The sequence below is a fragment of the Ammodytes marinus genome (genome assembly GCF_949987685.1).
Source record: "Ammodytes marinus genome assembly, chromosome: 23".
Lineage (NCBI taxonomy): Eukaryota > Metazoa > Chordata > Actinopteri > Uranoscopiformes > Ammodytidae > Ammodytes > Ammodytes marinus.
In genome coordinates, this window is record NC_137227.1 from 9,123,840 (window position 1) to 9,145,086 (window position 21,247).

The 21,247-nt window shown below is 41.9% G+C and overlaps 1 protein-coding gene across 2 annotated transcripts; it reads right to left on the bottom strand.

Annotated features, from left to right (window-relative positions):
• Positions 1-753: 753 nt before the first annotated feature.
• Positions 754-19,743, bottom strand: hgfac (HGF activator). 2 transcript variants are annotated; one of them, XM_080051964.1, is made up of 14 exons: positions 19,505-19,743; positions 19,349-19,412; positions 18,668-18,761; positions 16,314-16,387; positions 15,229-15,372; positions 14,640-14,771; positions 10,429-10,539; positions 9,401-9,575; positions 7,752-7,849; positions 6,358-6,619; positions 4,983-5,119; positions 4,484-4,624; positions 3,227-3,372; positions 754-1,088 (listed from the first exon to the last, which is right to left on the bottom strand). In XM_080051964.1, exons 1-14 carry the CDS (start codon positions 19,547-19,549, stop codon positions 915-917), a joined length of 1,797 nt encoding a protein of 598 aa, XP_079908090.1. In that variant the 5' UTR covers positions 19,550-19,743; the 3' UTR covers positions 754-914. The 2 variants fall into 2 exon arrangements, with proteins under 2 accessions (XP_079908090.1, XP_079908089.1); XM_080051963.1 differs by having other exon boundaries at positions 4,983-5,140.
• Between the last annotated feature and the right edge of the window lie 1,504 nt (positions 19,744-21,247).

Genomic DNA, 21,247 nt, shown 5'->3' on the forward strand with positions numbered 1-21,247 from the left:
GGCGCAAATCTCGCCCCCAGCAATCCACATGGAAAATGGCATGACCACTGTCCGTGTGTGTGTGTTTTTTGTGTGTGTGTGTGTGTGTGTGTGTGTGTGTGTGCGTGTGTGTGTGTGTGTGTGTGTGTCTTTGCACCAGCCAACCGAACATGCTGCTGCCACTTGGGCCAGCTTTACACCGCAGAGAAAACTACTGGAAGACACCGACACATGATTCTCATACCACAAATACCACATGGCATTGCATCTAATCAAACTGTCTGGTTTTAGAAATATAGCCTACTACACATACACATAGGTCAATGCAAAAAGATAATTAGGCCTATGTCACTCAAAAATTTAAAGTAGTGGAAGTGGCCCATACAAAGCAGCCATTTGTAGACCTACATTCTGATGTTGCAGTGCAGACGTTTTTGTCCAGAACTTGAAAAGGCCATAATCGAAACTATACTGTCTATCATTTAGTCTTAGGGCATGACCCTGCAGGTGAATAGCATACCATTTTTAACCACATTAACCTTTGCCAGTTGTTACACCATATTAGTGTCCAAAGTTTTAACACAACATATTTTGGATAGACCCATGTTTAATTTAATTTAATTTAAAGGTCTTAAAAATGCATTTTCGGCATGTTTTCTAAGAAGAACATTTTTTGTAGGGTTTCACCAACCAAAAGCTCTGTCCGTAAGTCCGCCTTTAGTTTAGGAGTGATGGGAAATTATTTAATTCATTACTCCCAAAGACACTTTATCAAGTCATTAAAGGTTTATTCAGTCACAAGATGTTTCACATAAGAAAAAAAAAAGTATAATGAACTCATAAAATTCCACGGGCATTAAAAAACAGTAACACATAAACTTTTAGAATACAATATAGTACAATATGTCACATACAGTATTAATAACAATGTCCATTCATGAATTCTTGGGTTTCCGTTTGATCACAGAATATATCCAGTCGATGTAGTTGACCACTTTAGTGTAGACTCCGGGTTTGTTGGAGCGTCCGCAGCCCTCTCCCCAGCTGATGATCCCCCATAGGAAGCTCACGTCACCCTTAGCGCAAGCCAGAGGGCCCCCTGAGTCAGCCTGCAGGGACAAACACATGACTGGATTATATACAGTCCACTGCATTAACAACATACATGCATGGATCAAAGCCGAGCCACATGGACAGCTGAGTCACACACAAACCTAGCCCTTCACTTAAAGGTGCACTATGTCACTTTTGGAGTGTCAGAGAAGTGAAACATTTCTAAGGAATATTCTAATAACTGAATCAACACACTTTCTTTACAGGAAAATTGGATCCCTGGAACACTGTTTGTAGTTACAAAGTTATGTTGAAAGTTACTGTTTCACTGTTGTTGTTTACAGCAGCATGGCCCACGGTTTTGTTAGCAAACATATTATGGTCTTAAATTCGATTCAAGGTGACTCAATACAATTTTGTTTTGATTTATGATGATATAATTATTCAATGCTAGGAATTACATGTAGAGAAAATATGTTTTGTAAACTAACTGCTGGCCCTGCAAATGTAAACAAATCCGCCTCCCCTGAAACTGCATAGTGCACATTTAAAATTGCACTCGACCCATGGGGTAAATTAACAACTGTGACATTTAATTGAAGTGGAAGGAGCTTAAATATTTGACACAGCGTGGGTTGAGTGGGCAGTCTGCCGACGTACAGTAAGTGCCACTCCGTTATGTGAGTGTGTGAGTCAACTTTCTGGTATCAACCCTTTCTAGAGATGAGGCAGGTGGACGACAACTGTGTAGGAGTCTATTTTGCGTAATTTCCAGTTCTCCAGAGAACCATGACAAGAACACTTATAACTGGTTGCGCGAGCTCTTTGTAAAGTTCAAACCCTCCACATCCTTTGGTTTACACATTTTTTCAGTCCTTATTTATCTAATAAAAGATTCAAACTGAATACTAACCCTGGGAAAGAAACACTCAGGCATGAAGCATTCTGATGCCATTTGAGTGCATGGAGTTTTGTAAATACATAATTAGCGAAAAAGTAAAAAAAAAAAAAAAAATACATCTTAAAGCGGATACGAGTAACATTTAAATATCTTTTAAACAACCTCATGTTTCCTCTGATAATCATAAATTACCTTTAACAGCAAACGAGACCATCAGTGCAAAGAATGACGTTTTTATATAGTTTTTATTACTGCTTTTGGTCTGGTCGCACACCCAGTCCGATTTTCGGTTCGCTCGTGCAGGCTCTATGGTCACATATCCGTATTGGTTGCAGATTTCAGTGTGGCGCTGCAACGCGATTTGAGAAGCCTATCCCTCCAGGTGAGGGAAGGGGAGCGGGAGCCTTGTTTGAGACAGTTATTTGTCGTCATAAATGACTGATAACGGGGCTGAACCATCAAAGAAAAAAAAGAGAATGCAATGAAGAAAAGCGAAAAGGGAGAGTGAGTGATAGGCGGGCGGGAGGACGTTGCCAAGCAACGTGTATACAATTTCACGAGAGCGAAACTAGACTGCTAAATGAATGAGCGGTTGGTACTAACACAAAGTTTGCTTTGCTTCACCATCATCAGATAACCATTATCTGAAATAGTCATTATTTACATCAACAACACAAACACATTACCTCATCGTGATCCATAGTCTACTAACTGCCGTCTCTCATTCATTCGCTTTCTGTGAGGACACAGCTCCGTGAGAGAGAGAGTAGTTAGGTGACGCTGCTGAATCAACTCATTGCAAGCAGGTGTGTGTACTGACTGGCATTAGTTGATGCAGTGTCAAAACCACTCTCACGGAGCCGAAAAGAGTCCTCACACTTTCAACACACGAACATGCACTATATTGCGCCCTTCTCAGTCCACGCTCACGCGCCTGGCACGAGCATTTGCGACAGCGGGCGTCGTAAAAATACTACCGCTTTTGTCCAAAGGGGACGCCAACGTGCCATCTTACTCGTAGTGCCTTTAACCATAAGTTTAGGTGGACTTTTATGAGGCCACTTGGTAAATTGGTAACCCGAGGCAGTTGTCTACCTTTGCCCGAAATCGTAAGTCATTTCATTTCATTTCACAACATGTCAAATTAGTGCTATAAAATGTTGTGCCAATAACGTCAATCGAATCTACAAACAGCATTTCTGTGTTTTTTTTATTTGTACAAAGCCATAACCATCCTCTTGGCAGCCTTGGATTTAATGATCATAGGTGTGTCTCTGTGAAATGCTCTCTTACCTGGCAGGCGTCTCTGCAGCCATTGAGCCCGGCGCAAACCATGTCGGTGGTGACATGGTTGCCGTAGACATCCGGCTTCCTACAGACTTCATTAGAAATCAGTCTCACTCCAGCCTCCTGTAGCACCGTAGAGTAACCCGGTTTCACTGTAAAATGAATAAAAAAAAATCATAACATTAAGATGACATTACAAGACAGATTAAACCATGTCTAAATGCCGGACTCTCAGCAATTTAAATGCTTGACAAAGGGGTAGAAAGTTATCTGGAAATACAGCCGATCAAATTCAAATAGAACTGGAGCCTCTTGCAGCAGCTCTTCCTAGCTAAACTGCTGTGTAGCTAACTGAACTAGCTTTACAGATTAAACTATCATTAGCTCGTTTATATAGGACCTGTTAAGATATATTCAATGCGCACATGGGCAATGGGCGAATAACGTATGAATGGGACCCCCGGGGGATGCTGTGGGAGGTGCTGCGAGAGTATGGGGTAAAGGGGGTCTCTCCTCTGGGCCATCCTATCTCTGTACACTTAAAGTGAGAGCTGTGTCCGTGTTCTCGGCAGTAAGTCGGACTCATTTCCTGTGGGGTACGTTTCGCCAGGGCTGGGATTTGTCACCAATCCTGTTTGTGATTTTCATGGACGGGATATCGAGGTGGGGAGGGGCTGCAGTTCGGTGGGCTGAGGATCTCATTCATGCTGTTTGCAGATGATGTGATCCTGAAGGCATCATTGGTCTGTGACCTTCAGCTCTCATTGGATCGGTTCACAGCCGAGTGTGAAGCGCCTGGGATGAGGATCAGCACCTCTTAATCTGAGGCCATGGTTCTCAGCAGGAAACTGGTGGACCCCAAGTGAAGGAGTTCATGTACTTTGGGGTCAAGAGAGACAGTTGACAGTTTGAATAGGCCTAGACTACTGCTTATGTTTTGGAAGTTACAGCTTTTCATGTAAACTCACTGTTTACACAGGTGTTTGCTTTTGATGAGACAATCCCTCAGATGTTTTCTAGCAACTGATTTACACATCACTCAAGTATTCATTAGCTAAGACAGCCAAGCCCAATTTACAAGAACCTTGGAAGAACTCTAAGCTCTAACTTTGTGATGGATTTATGTGCCCTGACAGTGAAGTCAAATACATTTAATAGTGGTGCGCTACCGATGCCAAATTATCAGTTTGTGATCTGTTGTGTGAATGTAGATAGCTAGTTATCATGATGACACAGCGCTGCCATGATTTCCTCATCACTCACTCTCATCTGTATTCCCCCAGCCGCTGATAGCACAGCAGTATCCGTCGGGGAACGTGGTGTCTTTGTCTGGGAGGCAGATGGGTCTGATGAACGGGGTTCTCCTCACGCAACGCCCGTTCTTCTTCTTCAGCTTAATCAGAACTGACAGACAGAAACGCAGTGTCATTAAACAGTGACAACTAATAGAGTAGTTAAAATGACAAAACAAGTGGTAGACTTGAGGACTCCCTGTTGGCCAATGACACCGCCACACCCAACAGTTAGGGTGTGTGTGTGTGTGTGCGTATGTTTGTGCGGGGGCACACACATGGACACAGCTGTTCAGTGACGCACAGCTGTGCACACACACACACTGGGGTCTAAAGTGAGTTTGTGAGTCTCTGAAGGGGGACAGCATGTCTTCTGGTTTATGTGAGTCACGTGTGTGTGTGTGTGTGTGTGTGCGTGTGCGTGCATGCGTGTGTGTGTGTGTGTGCGAGTGTGTGCATTTAATAATTACCAATGTCATGCAGTGTCGGGTTAAACACTGAGAACTGTTTAGGAAAGATGTACTTCTCCACTTCGAATGTGGTGTCGGGATCGGTGATGTTGAAGATGTGTTGGCCGAGCACCACGCGGATCTGAGACTTGAGTGGGCTTGGGAAAGGGGAAGTAGAACTATTATAAGCCAGGTATACATGCACTCACAATATTCACAATACTGCCTTGTCCAACATTTCATTTTGGACCCGATTTAATGATGATTTAATGAATGTTCTGCAGCCTTCTATCTAGCCCCACTGCTGTTTAAGACTCTAATAATAGCTAAACCTCAAGTATGTTATTCATTATGTTCAACACTTTTGTGCTGGGGGGGGGGGGTTTAATTAGTTTAATCAAATCCGAGCTGATTCGAACAAAAACTTGGCAGTTACAGTTCATGTTGAAAAGAAAAGATATATATCGCTTATACATTGTTTCCTTTTCATGCAACAATATGGTGGTTGAACCCGTTCCAATGCAAGTGCATGCTAGTGATTTCCAATTTAACGACCGAATGCTTTTGCTGAAAGATCTTTGAACTTGGAACAACAGAGCCGCAGATTCTTGTGTGTCGACGTCAATAGGGATATGTAAACCTGCATCTGTGCAGGAGACATTTTTAGGTTTTCCTCGAACCCCGTCTATTTATAGTGTGTTCGTAAAGCTGCGATGTCGAGGGGTCAAGGTCTTTTTCAATAACGAGCCTTTTCAGATGTGACCCCATGAATGATGGCCCCTTCTGAGCTATTGTTCATGTTTGTTTATTTGTTGTTTATTATTCTTTTTTTTTACATTGCAGACTCAAGGTGAGCCTCTCTAGACAAAAAAAAGCATATTATGATTTTCTTTTCACACTTTATAAAGAGACCAAAAAATATTATGTATGATATGTTGCCTTAAAAAATGGGTTGTGGAACGTTTGCCTTTTTCGGAGTGACATACAAACAAACATCCAGCACAGCTTAAAGGTGGACTCAGCAATTCTGGAGAAAGTCAAAACTCCTTTTTGTCTAAATCAGTCAATAACTCCTGATGATCCTCTACCTGCCCATACTGTGTGCGCACTGAAAGAATAAATCAAGTGTTAATACACAGTCTAGGCTCTTGTAAACTGGTATGTCAACAAAGGGATACGCAAGCAAAGGGGGCCCACACCGTAGCTAGCAACATGCCCATTTACAGAGCCTAGGCTGTGTTCTAATGAAACACTGGATTTTATTTTTCAGTGCAGCGGATCGTGAGGAGATATTCACTGATTTTGACGAAAAGCGTTTTTTTTTTTTTTTACAACAAGCGTTCTCCAGAATCACCTCATGACTGCACATATAAAGTACATCCTTTGCATAGCCTACTTGCGGAAGAAGCAGTGAGCGGCCGAAACCACCCAGCAGGAGGAGACCAGGGTGCCGGCACAGAAGTCCGACTGTTTGATGTAAATGGCCGCCATCCATGGATGTGACCCGGGCATGGCCGCGGTCCCGCCTATGATCCTCCCCTTGGCTACAGATCTCTTCTTGTGCTTCTTCCCACACACAGGCTGTTTGGCTGGCCTGGAGGGTCTGGGCTTCTCTATGTCGGGCAGAGCGTTGGAGGGGATCATCCTTCGAGAGAACGCTGCACAAGGAAACAAGTTACAAGCACAAGTACAAGTACATGATTATTTTCAAACTCACAAGTGGCATAATTGCTGCTATAATGAGTGTAATGGAAATAAAACAATACTGTTATTTTAGTTTGCATGACAATGATGGCAAGCAACATAACAAATACACTTGATTTATTGATGATTCAGTTCCATAACATGAGCTACCATTTTTACTTTTCTTACCAAGAACTACATCAAACACAAACTAAAGCACTACACTACGTCATCTAGCAGCTAGACTATTTTGCTCATACTAACACCCTCCCTAAATACCTCTTCTGAATGTTTCCGATTTTGCAGCTGGCTGAAGCTCCCCTGCAAGAAGAAGAACAATTCTCTATAAAAATGTCCTCTGTAGGGTGATAATATTAGGGGTTGTAAAAAAGCAAACTCTGTGCAATGCTGCACAAAAAAAAAATGATATGTTGAGGAGGGTGCAGCAGATGGGAGAAGCTTGTGGTTGTTTCTGTGCACATCCCTGGCATCATGACAGAAGGGCCGACTGTGTGCCCAATCCCCACTCAACTCACCACATAAACAGCGACTCAACCTGCCGTGGCATGTTGATTCTGAATGAGTCAGGCCTTCCTTACCCTTAACTCATATGGACCCCATTTCATTAGAAGAAGAAAAAAGTTATGCCTCCGAACTAGATGAACTTCAACAGATTTCAACTTTTCAGAGCAGGGTGACTCAGCATCGATAAGCTGTATTCTTCACTTGCCATGTAAAAACCCTGGATTTCAAATGAAAAGTGGAGGCAGCAGGCGCTTACTAATGAATGGCCTTGTTAAATGGTTAACCTTTTTTTCATACGCTACAATGATGAGATCAGTGTTCAAAAGGGAGTCTACAATAAGGGCATCTAAATGGATATTTATGAAAAATAACCAAGGCCAGTTAGGAGTGAAGGCAGATAATGAAAACCAATCAAGGTAGGCCTTAACATAATGCCAGATCATCAAAGAGTGTCAACACTGCTTTTTAGTGATAACTCTTACCACAGTGTAATACAGATGCAATTAGGTTCTTTAGCACCCCATGCATTCTTATTTAAATGTTTCAACAGCCCCCAGAAAAGACTCATTTCTTTCTACTCACACGGGGACGTCACACAGGCGGGGACGTCGCAATATTCCCAGGAGATGGCGTTGTCATTTAGCGTGTAGCACCACGGCATCTTGTCCCCTTCTGGGTTTCTGCACACACACACACACACAAAGTGGACACAGTGGTGCGTGTAAGGGGTTGAAACGCTGCCAAAAATGACTCATAAAGATTTTCTTTACTCTAAATATGAATGCTCAATGAAAATGATTTGTGCTTTTACATACATTTTGTATTTAATTATTATTATTATATTTATTGTAATGTAAAGGTTAATGTTTCAATGTTAATGTTGCTCATATGCAACTTTTTATCAATACACTTACAACAAAGGCACATGAGCATTCCAGACAGTTGGAGCTTTGTGTGTGTGTGTGTGTGTGTGTGTGTGTGTGTGTGTGTGTGTGTGTGTGTGTGTGTGTGTGTGTGTGTGTGTGTGTGTGTGTGTGTGTGTGTCTGTGCCTAAATCGCACAGTGTTTGCTTGAAATGGGCTTTTCTTTCATGTTTGGGTTCTTTTGCAGCGCATATAATATTTGCTGAGGGCATACAATATAGCTGCAGGGTAGGGTAGTCATACCAACAACAACAACATCAAAGACTGAGGAAAAACTGTAAGAAATGTAAAAGAATGAGTGAATGCAGTGGAGATAAGATAACACCTGTATTATTTTTCTAAATCAGTCACAGGTGCTTCCTAAGTGCCCTTGAGGGTTTTGTGGTTGCTGGTAAAGTAGCCTCTGTGTTGACGTTGTATGAGGGCTCAACCACATCAGTGACAAGTGTTGGCAGGTGAAATTGACAGATAAGTGCTAAGACTGGCAGCGGGCTCTGTAAGCTCAGGGTAAAAAGAATACAATAAAAGTATAAGACAGGGTGTACCAGCAGATAAGCCAGTTAGGGTAGGGGCAGCTGTGGCTAAGCAGGTAGGGCAGTCGTCCATTGGATTGCAGTTTTGGTTGTTTCGCCTCTTGCCACATGGTAGCTGCTGCCTTCAGTGTATGAGTGCGTGTGTGAATGAGGCAAAACAATGTAAAGCTCTTTGAGTCTTAGCTAATCAATGAAAAGCGCCATTCACTGTAGAAATCACAGTAGTAAAAAGGTGGAGTCGAGGTTCTGGAGAAAATTCTTGATGTCAAAATGAGTAAATATCTCCTCATGATCCATTACCTGTTCGTACTGTGTGTGTGTGTGTGTGTGTGTGTGTGTGCTGAAAAAGCGTTAAAATAAGTGTTCATATACAGCCTGGGCTCTGTAAATGGTAATGTTGCTAACTATGGTCGGCCTCCTTTGTTTGCACACCAGTTTACGGAGGCTGGGCTGTGTATTACCACATGCACACACAGTACGGACAGGTAGCTGTACGGACTGTGAGGACATATTCACTCACTTTGACAAAAACTGTTCAGAATCCAGAATCGCTGACTCCACCTTTAAAACAAAATACACTTTTCTGTCAGGATGTCTGTACCAGAAATGTTCAGTAAAAGCTGCTGATTCATTCTAAACACACAGACACCCACACACACACACACACACACACACACACACACACACACACACACACACACACACACACACACACACACACACACACACACACACACACACACACACACGCACACACACACACACACACACACACCTGCAGTAGGCGTGTTCCCCCAAGCCCCTGAGCGGCGAGGCGACCACCGTGCCCACATGGAGCTCATCGTGCAGCAGGTCAGAGTCCCAGGGCAGACACTGGGCACCGGACAGTGTGTAGTCCACCACACCACGGTAAGACATACCTCTGCTGCTGTAGCACTCCGCCTCTGGCTCTGTACACACACACACACACACACACACACACACACACACACACACACACACAGACATAGGTGCGCACAATAACACACATACACAAACAGATATACACACACGTGCACACAAACAGACACAATCACACAAACACAGACACACACACACATAGGCACATAAACATACACAGACACACACACACACACACACACACACACACAAACAAACACACATACAGTATATACACAGACACACACACATCAAATACATGTCTCAATCGGGTCTTGATTCCACAGTATTGAAAGTGGTATGTAAACAATATTAATGCTATTCACACAATATCTTTGTGCGATGACAGATCTCTTCCCTTTCACACTGGTATCAGTCCGAACAAGTCTTGTATAAATTGCTTCTGTACGCATTTACAACAGATAAGTACAAGTTCAGAAGCCTGCTCGTGTCTTCACCCGCTACCATTAATCAAACCATTATTATCTCACAAGCACACATGCATGAACAAGCATGCAACGTAGGTACACATGCGTATATGACAAAAGCACACAGATAAAGACTATCAGACTAAGACTCTCTGGGACACTTTTCCACTTAAATCAGTGCTTTTTACAAGTATCTACTTATACTCAGTGTAATGCCCTTATTTTGTACATTTTCAATTTCTTTCATTTTATGCCATTGGTTTTGCCTTACTTTTTGTAGAATTTATTTATTGTATATATTACTGATTTTATCCTTTTGTACTTATAACACCGTGGGTTTGGAGAGAAAAGTATTTCCCATTCCTCTGTATGTCTGGCACATATTAAAGAAATGGACAATAAAGTTGAATTGACTTGAATTCCCCTATTCACTCACCATAGCTGCAGTCCACTCCACTGTAGCTCATTCTGCAGCTGCACACTTCCTTGCCGGTGGCTATGATCAGTCGGCACGTTCCTCCATTTTGACAGGGGTTTGAACGGCACGCTGGGTAACATCCAGGCAAAAACAAGGTCAAATCTTAATACCATATGTGATGTGTAAAGGCCACAATAACTTTTACTCTGCTCTTGTTTTTTGTTTTTTTTCCTCGACTGCTTTCGTGCAGTGGTCACAACTGAAGTCACATGTCCATGTGGTCCAATCAGTGGTTCATTTTAGAGCTTTTGGTTCAAGAGCTCTTATTGTACCATTCATACACAGCAAACTGCCTAACACTGTGTATTTCTGGCAGAATTTTAATTTGCTAAGAAATACACTGTTATCAAAACTCCTAGGTACACATTCAAAACAAAATATTGGATTATGCATTTAACTTTTTGACATGTGTTGAAATCATGGAAAAACATTACCAATATGTTAAATAAAATACACTGTATGAGAGATTAGACTATTAGAGTTTTGGGAGAGGGGAAATAAACTGCATCGCACGGATGAGTGTTGGATTTCACGCACTGTCTGAAGAGTTTTGGACACCGCACGAAAGCAATCGGCGGGGGAAAAAAACCTGAAAGGTCTGTTTTTGGTCTCTACCAATTCCCAAAGGGGGAATTTCTGGGCTTATGAACTGCTGTTGTCTGTTCTTATTGTGTCCGCCTGCAGTTTGGTGCCGAGTAGTTTGTGGTTAAAAAATCTCTGCAGGTATAAGAGACACATTTCCCATTGTTTTAGTTTCGAAATAAATATTGTTATCATCATTTGGGTTTAATTGTAGCCTCAGTCAATGTCAGGGTTCGACATAACGTATAGCCCGATGGCCCGGGGCCAGTAAAATCATATGCAGGGCAAGTTGATTGGCCAGTCACTGTCCCGCCCGGGCCAGTGACTGGCCAATCACAGTTCAGTATCTTTTTGTAGACTACATCATGGTTCATTGAAATGCGCGTTGAGAGTCGGAATGAAGCAGTGTTTATTTAAGACTCAATATAATAAACCTAATATAAAATATATTTTTTAATGAAAGGCCAGTGGACACCGATGCGTGGGTGTTTTGACAGGCGGGGCAACAAGCGGGTGCACTCTCGCTCCGTTGGCAGAGCTGCCTACTGTCCGCCTGCGAGTCGAAAAATCAATCGACTTGCTTTGCCCCCTTTCTTTCTTCCCACAGCAGAGGTTGAGGTGCAGAAAATGATAACTGCGCTTTTCCTTTATCTGCCGCCGTAATGTTACAGTATTTTCATCCAAGCCCCAATGGTAATACAAATGAGAGGCGTTATTTAAACGCTGTGAATGCGTCTCCGGTGATTGTGTCGGTTGTAGACAGAAACGAACGGAGGGACTCCGCTCACTGTACAGTTCCTATAGTCGCGCAGTTTGGCACTGTGTTTTCAGGCTCGAGACATTCAATCAGATCGCGGAAGTCTTTCCCATTGAAATCGCTAACGGGGAGAATATCCCCGGTTATTATTTTAGCCACAAACCACAGTTCATCTGCGCGGCGGCTCACTCGCTGGCGAGATCACACGGTGAAACCCTGCTGTGATCGGACGAAGGCATTGTGTGTTTCTAAGGTGATTTAACGTCATAGTCTTAGACGAGCGTTTAACTTATGCTGCATATTTTGCACTGCATTGTTTTGTATCAATAGTTTGAAAAAATGGTCCCACACCGGACTCTTATGTGAAGCTGACACTTCATGGAGAAGTGACACTCCTGCAGCGCGCTCACGACCAGACGTGAACTCACATACACGGTGAAATCTCCCATTAAAAAAACGGCATAACCCACTGATTTTCGGATTTTTATTCTATTTTTAAAGTCAACTTGAGCGAAAGTGGAAAACCGGTCATTCGGTCGACACATTCACATCCCTAATGCATATAGAGAAAGTAATAAAAACAGCCTACCACACCACAAAGAATGATCAGACCTTCATCTCTTATTTTTTTTTATGTTTGATCATGACTTCTATTCATTAAACTGCCCAAATTCAAGAATAAAAACAACCATCAAACTACTGGACTTTAAAATACTGGCCGACTCTTTCAACATACTTTTAGTTGTAGGCTTCTAATTCAATATGTTTGCCTGGTTTTATATTATGTGTATGAGCAATATCAACATTTCATATAATTAACTAAAAGAAAAATAACCAAATCTAAAGGGAATATCTATACTGTTACAGAATAGATATTCCCTTTAGATCTGGTTATCTTTCTTTATTTTTCTAATACAGGTATTATAATTATTGACACTAAATTATGAAGAAAAAAAAGTGTGTGCAGGGCCAGTGAAAATATACAAGGGGCCAGTAAAACTCGGATCCACTGGCCCGGCGGGCCAGTAGGAAAAAAAAGTTATGTTGAACCCTGAATGTACATGTTTACTGTTTTATTATGAGTGGTCTACCTAAGCATCATTGAGTTTGCTGATATCAAAGCTGAACTAATCATTATTGTTGTTATATTAACAATGAATCAGATAACTATGTGTAATGTGAAAGTCATGGCTATTGGTGACGAACCCACGGGAAGATGATTGCAAAACTCTGCCGTTCCCCACACAGCTGTGCTGAGTCTTTTGTTTGATTTGTTTTGGTCGCAACTTAACTGTTTTGGTTGACTCTCACGGCTCTCATCAGCATTGTATACAAGGCAGCAGCTTGGCAAAGCTAAGCTAAACCAACGGTACAGCACCTTCCCAGCACCAAGCAACTGACAGACCAATTTAGCCACAACTACAGGAAAAAATTATCGCCATAGGTCGATTATGCTAGATTGGAATACATCTAGATGAAAATATATAGTTCCACGACCATAGGGTAGCTTTGTTTTGCAACCTATTTGTTCTTAATCCTTGAAGTGTCCTCTTTGAGATTTTGCCAGGTAAAATTCAGCATGTGTTGTGCAGGTTGAGCCCAATAAATCTCTTCCATAAAGTGTGTCCTTTTCATTTCTTCAGCAATTGTGTCAAAAGCACACTCAATGCAAACTGGTTTTGTGCTCCGATTTACACACATTATAATTCACCTGAGTATTCCCCTTGCCAGATTATAGCAAAGCCACATCAGTATTGGCGGGGTCATCTTGGGACATTTAAATGAGACGAAAGATAAAATTGATCAAAGGACTTTTCAGCATTCTTTTTTTTTGCGTTCAGATAAAAGCGGAGGATTATTTTTCCGTGAGCGCTGTAAGATAAGACCCGCCGTCCTGGACAAAAAGTTTCGGTTGAGGTAGCGTGAAACAACCTCAGTGACTCTGGCTCCTTTATGTGTTCCAGGGCCCGCGAACATCCCCCCATTGAGATGAAAGCACCTTTACGGACCCATGGGGTGTGTCCCAAAACACCACTCACTGAGTCACACTGAATCATATAATCTGTCTTTTCTTTCCAAGGGGAATGTTACTGCGCTTGTAACTATGGAGCTGTGTTCAAAGGCAGGGGGAAAAAGGAATTTCTTTGGGTTTGGGAGGAGACCTGATACTCGATTTGGGAAGCTTGATAAGTATGACAAGGATTGTGAAATAATTTAAAAAAAACACCTAAAGATGTGTTTTATTGGAATGTGAAGTATTAAAAAATGGTAATGTACAAATGTAGGTCCTTCTTCTTAGCATCTACAACTTAAGAAATTCAAAAGTTCCCTCAAAGGTGGAATCAGCAATTCCAGGGAGAACGCTTGTTGACAAAATCACTTTTTGTCAAAATCAGTGAATATCTCCTCATGATCCGCTACCTGTCTGTACTGTGTGTGCACTGAAAAAAGAATTGTGTGTGTTAATGTGTTAATACACAGCCTAGTAGGCTCTGTAAACGGGTATGCAAGTAAAGGCCATGTAAAAATGGGGGGCCCACCGTTGCTAGCAACATGCCTAAACTGCTTATAAAACACTGGATTTTGTTTTTACGACGCACACAGTGCGGACAGGTAATGGATCATGAGGAGATATTCACTGATTTTGACAACAAGCGTTCTCCAGAATCACGGACTAAACATTTACCTAACAATCAATTTAAAAGTTTGTGGGAGTGTTGAACTAAATGTAAATGCATCTCATTTATTGGGTTTCACTCTCATAGTGCAAACAAAGGTAGCCCAAAGGCTGCAGATGAAGCAGAACGACTGTTGTGGAAGCACGTCTTACTTGTGTAGGGCACTCTGTCACACCTCATGTCCCCTGACACACATGTGCACTGTTCCACGTTGCGCAGGTGAATCCGTCCCCAAGACTCTCCGGTGTCGTAGAAGCGCAGGTGTAAGGTTTCATAGCACTTCTCTGAAAAAAAAAAGCCGACACAACCACACCGTTAAAGACAACAATGTCGAAATGTGAGAGGAAGGTTTGAAAGAGATCAATGGAGCGTGTTAAAGCAGAGAGAGAGAGAGTGTGTGTGTGTGTGTGTGTGTGTGTGTGTGTGTGTGTGTGTGTGTGTGTGTGTGTGTGTGTGTGTGTGTGTGTGTGTGTGTGTGTGTGTGTGTGTGTGTGTGCGTGTGCATCTGCCTCTGCATGTATGTGTGCGTGTCGTTTGGTTATGTCTGATTATTTCGAAATTTTGTAATTGAACATATGAAAAAGTTTGAATGTTTCATGTAATAGCCTGCCTTGTATATGAGATTACTGTTGTTGTGTTTGAAAATTGCTTAAACCCTTTACAGAGGATTGAATGTAGGCTACACATCCATAACAGTTGTATTATACTTTCATGAAATTATTATTAAAAAAATCTTCCTACTCTGTTGACAGAGACTCCCAGTGAAGCTCTTTGGACAGGAGCATTTGAACGAGGGTGGGTCCGGGATGGGCGCGCACACGCCTCCATTCTTACACGGATTCCCTTTACATGGATGTGGCATTCTGCGCGACTGGGGGACAAACACTGAAACACACCAGAAAGGAAAAGCAAAAAAAACACAGTCAGTTGATAATATATCATTCCTGATGATCAAGTCGTATGTTAAAGGTGCACTATGTAGCTTTGGGTTTGTCGGGGAAGTGAAAAAGTTCTATGGTTTATTACCTTAATTAACAAACTTGCCATACAGGAAAATGTGATCCCTGGAACACTGTTTAAAGCTAGAAAGCTACCTTTGAAATGACTGTTTCACTGTTGTTGTTTACAGCAGCAGGGCCCACAGTTTTGTTAACAAACATATTCTATAGTCTTACTGTCACAACTTCAGCCAGTATTTAGTTTGTTTTCATATGTCTGTTTTCCTGGTTTCCTTTCTAACTTTCATGTAATTTCAGACCCGGCCACTCCCTCCTGCTCTGCACTCCCTGTTAATTGCATTCACTTGGCTAGCCGTTACTCACCTGCTCCCCATCTGCTAATCAGCCCCTCAGTTTATATACCAGTCCATTTCCCTCAGTCACTTGCCAGATTGTCCTAGTGTGTTCACCCAGCGGTCAAGCATTCAGATTTCATCCTGTGTTCCGATCCTGCTTGCATGTTTGTGTTTCGACCTGTCTTTGGACTTTCCCTTTTGCCTGCCCCAACTGGACTTGTTTGCCACACTGTCTTACTACCTGGTTTGTCATCCACTTCATTAAAATCTATTTTTGAATCTGAACTGTTTCCTGTGTCCTGCAATTGGGTTCTTGTCTGCCGTTTCCCTGAAACCCTGACACTTACGTTTGGTTCCAGGTTCCTCCAGGTTTTTAGTTTTGATTTATGATGATAGAATTAATACTAATAATAACATGTACAGAAAATAGGTTTTATAAATTAAATTAATGCTCTGAAAATGTAAACAAGTCCCCCTCCTCTGAAACTACATAGTGCACCTTTTAAATGCATGTTTTGTTCGGTAAACCTACCATCTGATTGAGTGGTCTGCGGTGCACAGAAGCCCATCCTCCGGTCCCGATCAAAATTATGCGTGACTGAACACCTGCAGCAGGACACACAGACATATTAATACAGTCACCAGTGAGTCAGCTGGATTACACATAGACCAAACATTCACAATTCATTTAGGGTTGGGCAAAATGACAAACTTTTCCTTGAGATATCTTTTTATGTATAAGGCCATGATGGGGAATTTTTCAGATAAAATCATTCAATCAATCCTCAATGGCAATATTAAAAATATTCAAATGACCAATTCCATACTTTGGTTATGATCATACACCTGAAAAATCTATTGAGTTTCCCCATTTGCCTCAACTGTACGTTGTGTTTTATATCGCTAATTAGCAATGCAAAAATGGTAACAATGGTAGAAATGACCTGTTACACTGCATAAATATCACCATGTCATGCTGATTAACATTTAGGTCTATAACAGCCTTGAAGCGCGGTTAGCATGGCTCTATAAATGCTGATATAATGAAAACAGACGTCACTATCTGGTTATTTTTTTCAATTAGTTGAATTTGTTCTGCAAATGTAATGTTCCAAACTGATATTGTCACATACAGTAGAATTATTTCGACTATAATAATCGGATTGTAACCATCCCCAAAATGACATCTGTCAAACATACAAGTACTAACAAGCTGCTCTAACAATATCTCTGTCATGGAAATTTGAAGAGAGAAAATGAGGAAACCGTAACCAAGGAGACACCCACTAACTGTCAATCATCCACTGACTGTAAGTAACAGCAGCATACCTGAGCAGCACTTAGTCAATGCACAGCCCATAATGGCAAACCGATCTCGACACCGTGCCAATTAATGAGCACATCAGGAAAGGCAGGTAGGGTCATATTGCAATAACTTTTAGGTGTAGGTGTTGCGGAGGTCTTGGGCCATATATAATTGCATTCCGCATTGCTCCAACTTGCTGGCACCCACCCTCATGTCTCAATTCGAAGAAATGCTGACTGGAAAGCCCGTCAGCAAATCCATTGTGGCTTTTCTTTCTTTTTATTTTTTTTGTCACAGAATCAAAATCTGATCAAAAGCAGATTTAGTTGCTGTGCCATTATCTGAAGCCGTATATCTTAAACCGCGGTGGTTTGAGGTGTGACAGCTGTTTATTCACCCTCAGGACAAAACTGTGTTAAATAGTGTGAACTACAGCTGTAAGCACAGTTTAAAGGTGCAGTCAGTCACTTTTTGATTAAAATCAGTGATTATCTCCCCACGATTCGCTACCTGTCCGTAAAGAAATCAGGTGTAAATACACAGCTTGGGTTCTGTAAATTGATAAATACACAAATGGGGCCCACTGTAGCTATCAACATGCCCGTTTACAGAGCTTAGAATGTGAAATAACACTGGATTTTTTTTTACAGCGTACAAAAAGTACAGATTGTGAGGAGATATTCACTGATTTTGACAAAGTGATTTTGACAACAAGAATTCTCCAGAATGGCTGACTTTTTTCCTTTAATAACAGTTTGCTTTGATAACTCAACATTGCGATATGTCACGACACGCAAGTCATTTACAAGGCCCACCAACGACTCGGCAATGAGCAATCAACCTAATTGAAAATGACTTTATAATTCCCCGGGACACTGTTCAATCAATTTATTAAATTAATCCCTTATCACACTGCGAGCTGTAATTATATGCCACTAAACAAGCCATTTACACACTGCACCCAAGACCCAAATGGCTGCTTATACTGCACAGTGGATGAAAGATACCAGTGTTTCCGATATCATAATTATGATTATAATTGTTTGGTTGGTGGTGATATTATATAGGCTTAAGCAACACAGCAATGCTAAAAAAATAATAATAATAGATTGAAAATGTTAACTGCTTCGAACAGTTTGCACAGAGAAGTATATCAGAACTTCAACTCCTTTACAATATGCAGAACTTTTGAAGGACAAAACTATTTTGAATGTTTACTGTATCACAAAGCTATCGTCCTAAAACTACATTTTCTTTCATATTCAAAATATATGGATTGGTGCATGGAACGGTGGTCATAGGTCTACAGACACCTGTGATGTGACAAGTGCAGTGTGTGTGTGTGTGTGTGTGTGCGTGTGTGCATGCGTGTGTGCGTGCGTGTGTTTGTGTGCATGTGTGTGTGTAAGAGAGTCTGACGTACAGAAGGTACTGCTACCTGTCAGTAGTCGAACATTACCACACACTTGTTGTCCAATGACAAATGAGTGTGTGGTAATGTTGCGTGATCAGTGTTTAGTGATAAGTTTGTGTCACCCAATAAGACAATAGCTCCAGACTAGACTAGTGGCTAAACTCACCACGGCCTTGAGGATAAGACGGTGATGCACTGGTGATGCATTCTTCCACCCTGGCGGAAGGGGAATTTGCATAACTGGCCGGTCGTAGTGAGAACTGGCAGCAGAGAAGACATGAAAAAGAATAGAATAAAAAGTTGTCTGTTAGTGGCTTTCACTGAGAAAAAGAAACTTGGGACACAGAAGAGTGAAATCTGAAACGGTCTCAAGAGCATTTGTGTGCAGTATCCCCCCCAGGTCCTTAAAGACACACGCACGCACACACACACACACACACACACACACACACACACACACACACACACACACACACACACACACACACACACACACCAAACACAGGAACCCAGACCATAAAAAAATTAATTTAGAAATCCAGCAATTTCATGTTGAGGTTGTGTATCATTTTCCTCTCAAATAGACACACACACACACACACACACACACACACACACACACACACACACACACACACATCCATGCATGATCCTCTCCTCATGCTGCAGTATGGCAGGTACAACACTTTTTCACACATGCTTTAGATTTATCTGTGCAGCAACAACTTTCTCCGTGCTTCCAGCAGCACATTCCAGTGCATTACACTGCCAGTACAATGTACATCCTCCCCTTCCCTCTTCCCTTTCCCCTTATATAAACCAAGCACAGCATTGAAGTCAAACTTACCTTTGCGGCTCTCCATGTGTGGCTCTATGGACATGACTCTATCATACCGGTGAACTGTTATGCGCTGAAAAGAATAAGGAAAAAGTCATTATACTTTCTTTGACGCACGATAAAATGGATTAAAAAATGGGAAATACAGAGGTGAGTGTAGCCTACCGCACTGAAAACGCAAGGTAGAAAAAGCAAAATAATGTATGCCATCGGTGGGGGAAAGTTGCTTGTCCGGTCAAGCGTCTTGTAATTTCTCGCCAGAAGTCTGAAGAGAAAGTGTGTGGAGCGCCTGTCACGATGTCAGCTTCCGACTCCTCAGCAGCAGCAGCAGCAACAACAGTCCGTGTTGGCTGGTCATAAGGCAATGTGGGGAAACCCTGCAAGTATTATCCTGTCCTTCTCAATTTCAAGACGTATTGAGTAAACCTGTTGCGTCATTAGGCTTGTCTATTGCTTTGAAGGCATCCCACCTACGTAACCCCCCCGGCTGGTGTTCCCCGGCCGCAGCGCCCTTTTCCCCCCCTTCGACCTCCACACGCCCACGGTGTTTCATCGCAACTTGAATTACAGGCACGGGAGAGACGAGCGTAAAGTTTTCCCAGAGGCAGCGGCCGAAGCGTATAGTGGGGCCGGGAGATGGTACTGGTTTGATGGGCCCTTCTTCTCTCCCACAGCCAGGTAAAGAGTATATTCATTAACACGTTACTCATGTGTGACGTTACTTTAAAGATAGTTCATTTGGTTGGTTAGGCAACACAATTTGAGGCTTTAATTTACTGTTGATAACACTCAACCATAACCAAGTTACTGCCGGTCCCAAGGAGTGCACACCATCTTGAGACCAAGCTTTTCTTATCACTTTTGAATCAATAACAAAATACTGGAGTCCATTTAACAAGTTGAAAATCATTGACAGATGTATTTTAGATCAAAAGCAGAGATGGAACTTGGGTAACTTGCACACAGTTGTTCACCCTTATTTACTCTATTATCAACATTTAAGGTCCATAGACACCAGGTTATAGGTCAAATTTTACCCGATGAACTTCAAAATATCAGTGATTCAGTAAGTGATTCTTGAGAACGCTTGTTGTCAAAATCACTGAATATTTCCTCACAATCCGCTACAAAAAAAGAATGTGTTGTTAATAATACACAGCATAGGCTCTGTAAACAGGCTAGTATCATGCCAGTTTACAGAGCCTAGGTTGTGTATTAACAATGGATTTTTTTCAGTGCAACACAGCGAGTGGATGATGGGTCGTGAGGAAATATTCACTGATTCTGAAAAAAAGTCAAAAACTCTCCAGAATGGCTGAGTCCGCCTTTAATGTGAAACTGCACATTAATTGTGAGTGCAGGACTTTCTGGTTTCTTCGTGATTTCAAGTGAAATGTTCTGAGGCTTCCGTACAATTTAAAGTCCATTTTCTAGAAACTACTGTATTAGTCAATCTATGCTCTTGACTGACTTAACATATTTACTGCATCGGGGTGGAAGACGGTGCAGTGTTTTATGGTTGATTTCTGCAAATTGATACTTGAGTAGAAACTGCTTCCCCCTTTTAAAATGCAAGAGTCCTCATCCTTTTTCCAGTTGCCAAATAGTGGCTGCTGTGGAAACTGGCAGAGAGGCAGAAGCCAGGAAGCTTAAAAAACATTTACAGGTGGAAGTCATATCTTGAGTTTTCTTAAGATAGGAGAAAGTCCCATTTGAGGGAGTATCAAGGTTCTGGAAAGCATTACTGTTGTAGCGAACACATTTCAATAATGACTGTGGCGTTTGAAGCAAAAAGGGGGGAAGCATTAAAGTTGAGAGCCCAACTAACCCATTTCTAGGCCTGCTGTGTTTGTCAGCATTCCAGCTGTGACATGCTGCGTCAAGACAAACTCTCGTGCTCCATAATCT

Coding starts and splice junctions, on each gene's coding strand:
- hgfac (XM_080051963.1), bottom strand. CDS start 19,549: ATGGCATACATTATTTTGCTTTTTCTACCTTGCGTTTTCAGTGCG. Junction 19,413..19,504: donor TACCTTGCGTTTTCAGTGCG/GTAGGCTACACT, acceptor TATTCTTTTCAG/CGCATAACAGTTCACCGGTA. Junction 3,373..4,483: donor CTGGGGGAATACAGATGAGA/GTGAGTGATGAG, acceptor TTCATTTTACAG/TGAAACCGGGTTACTCTACG.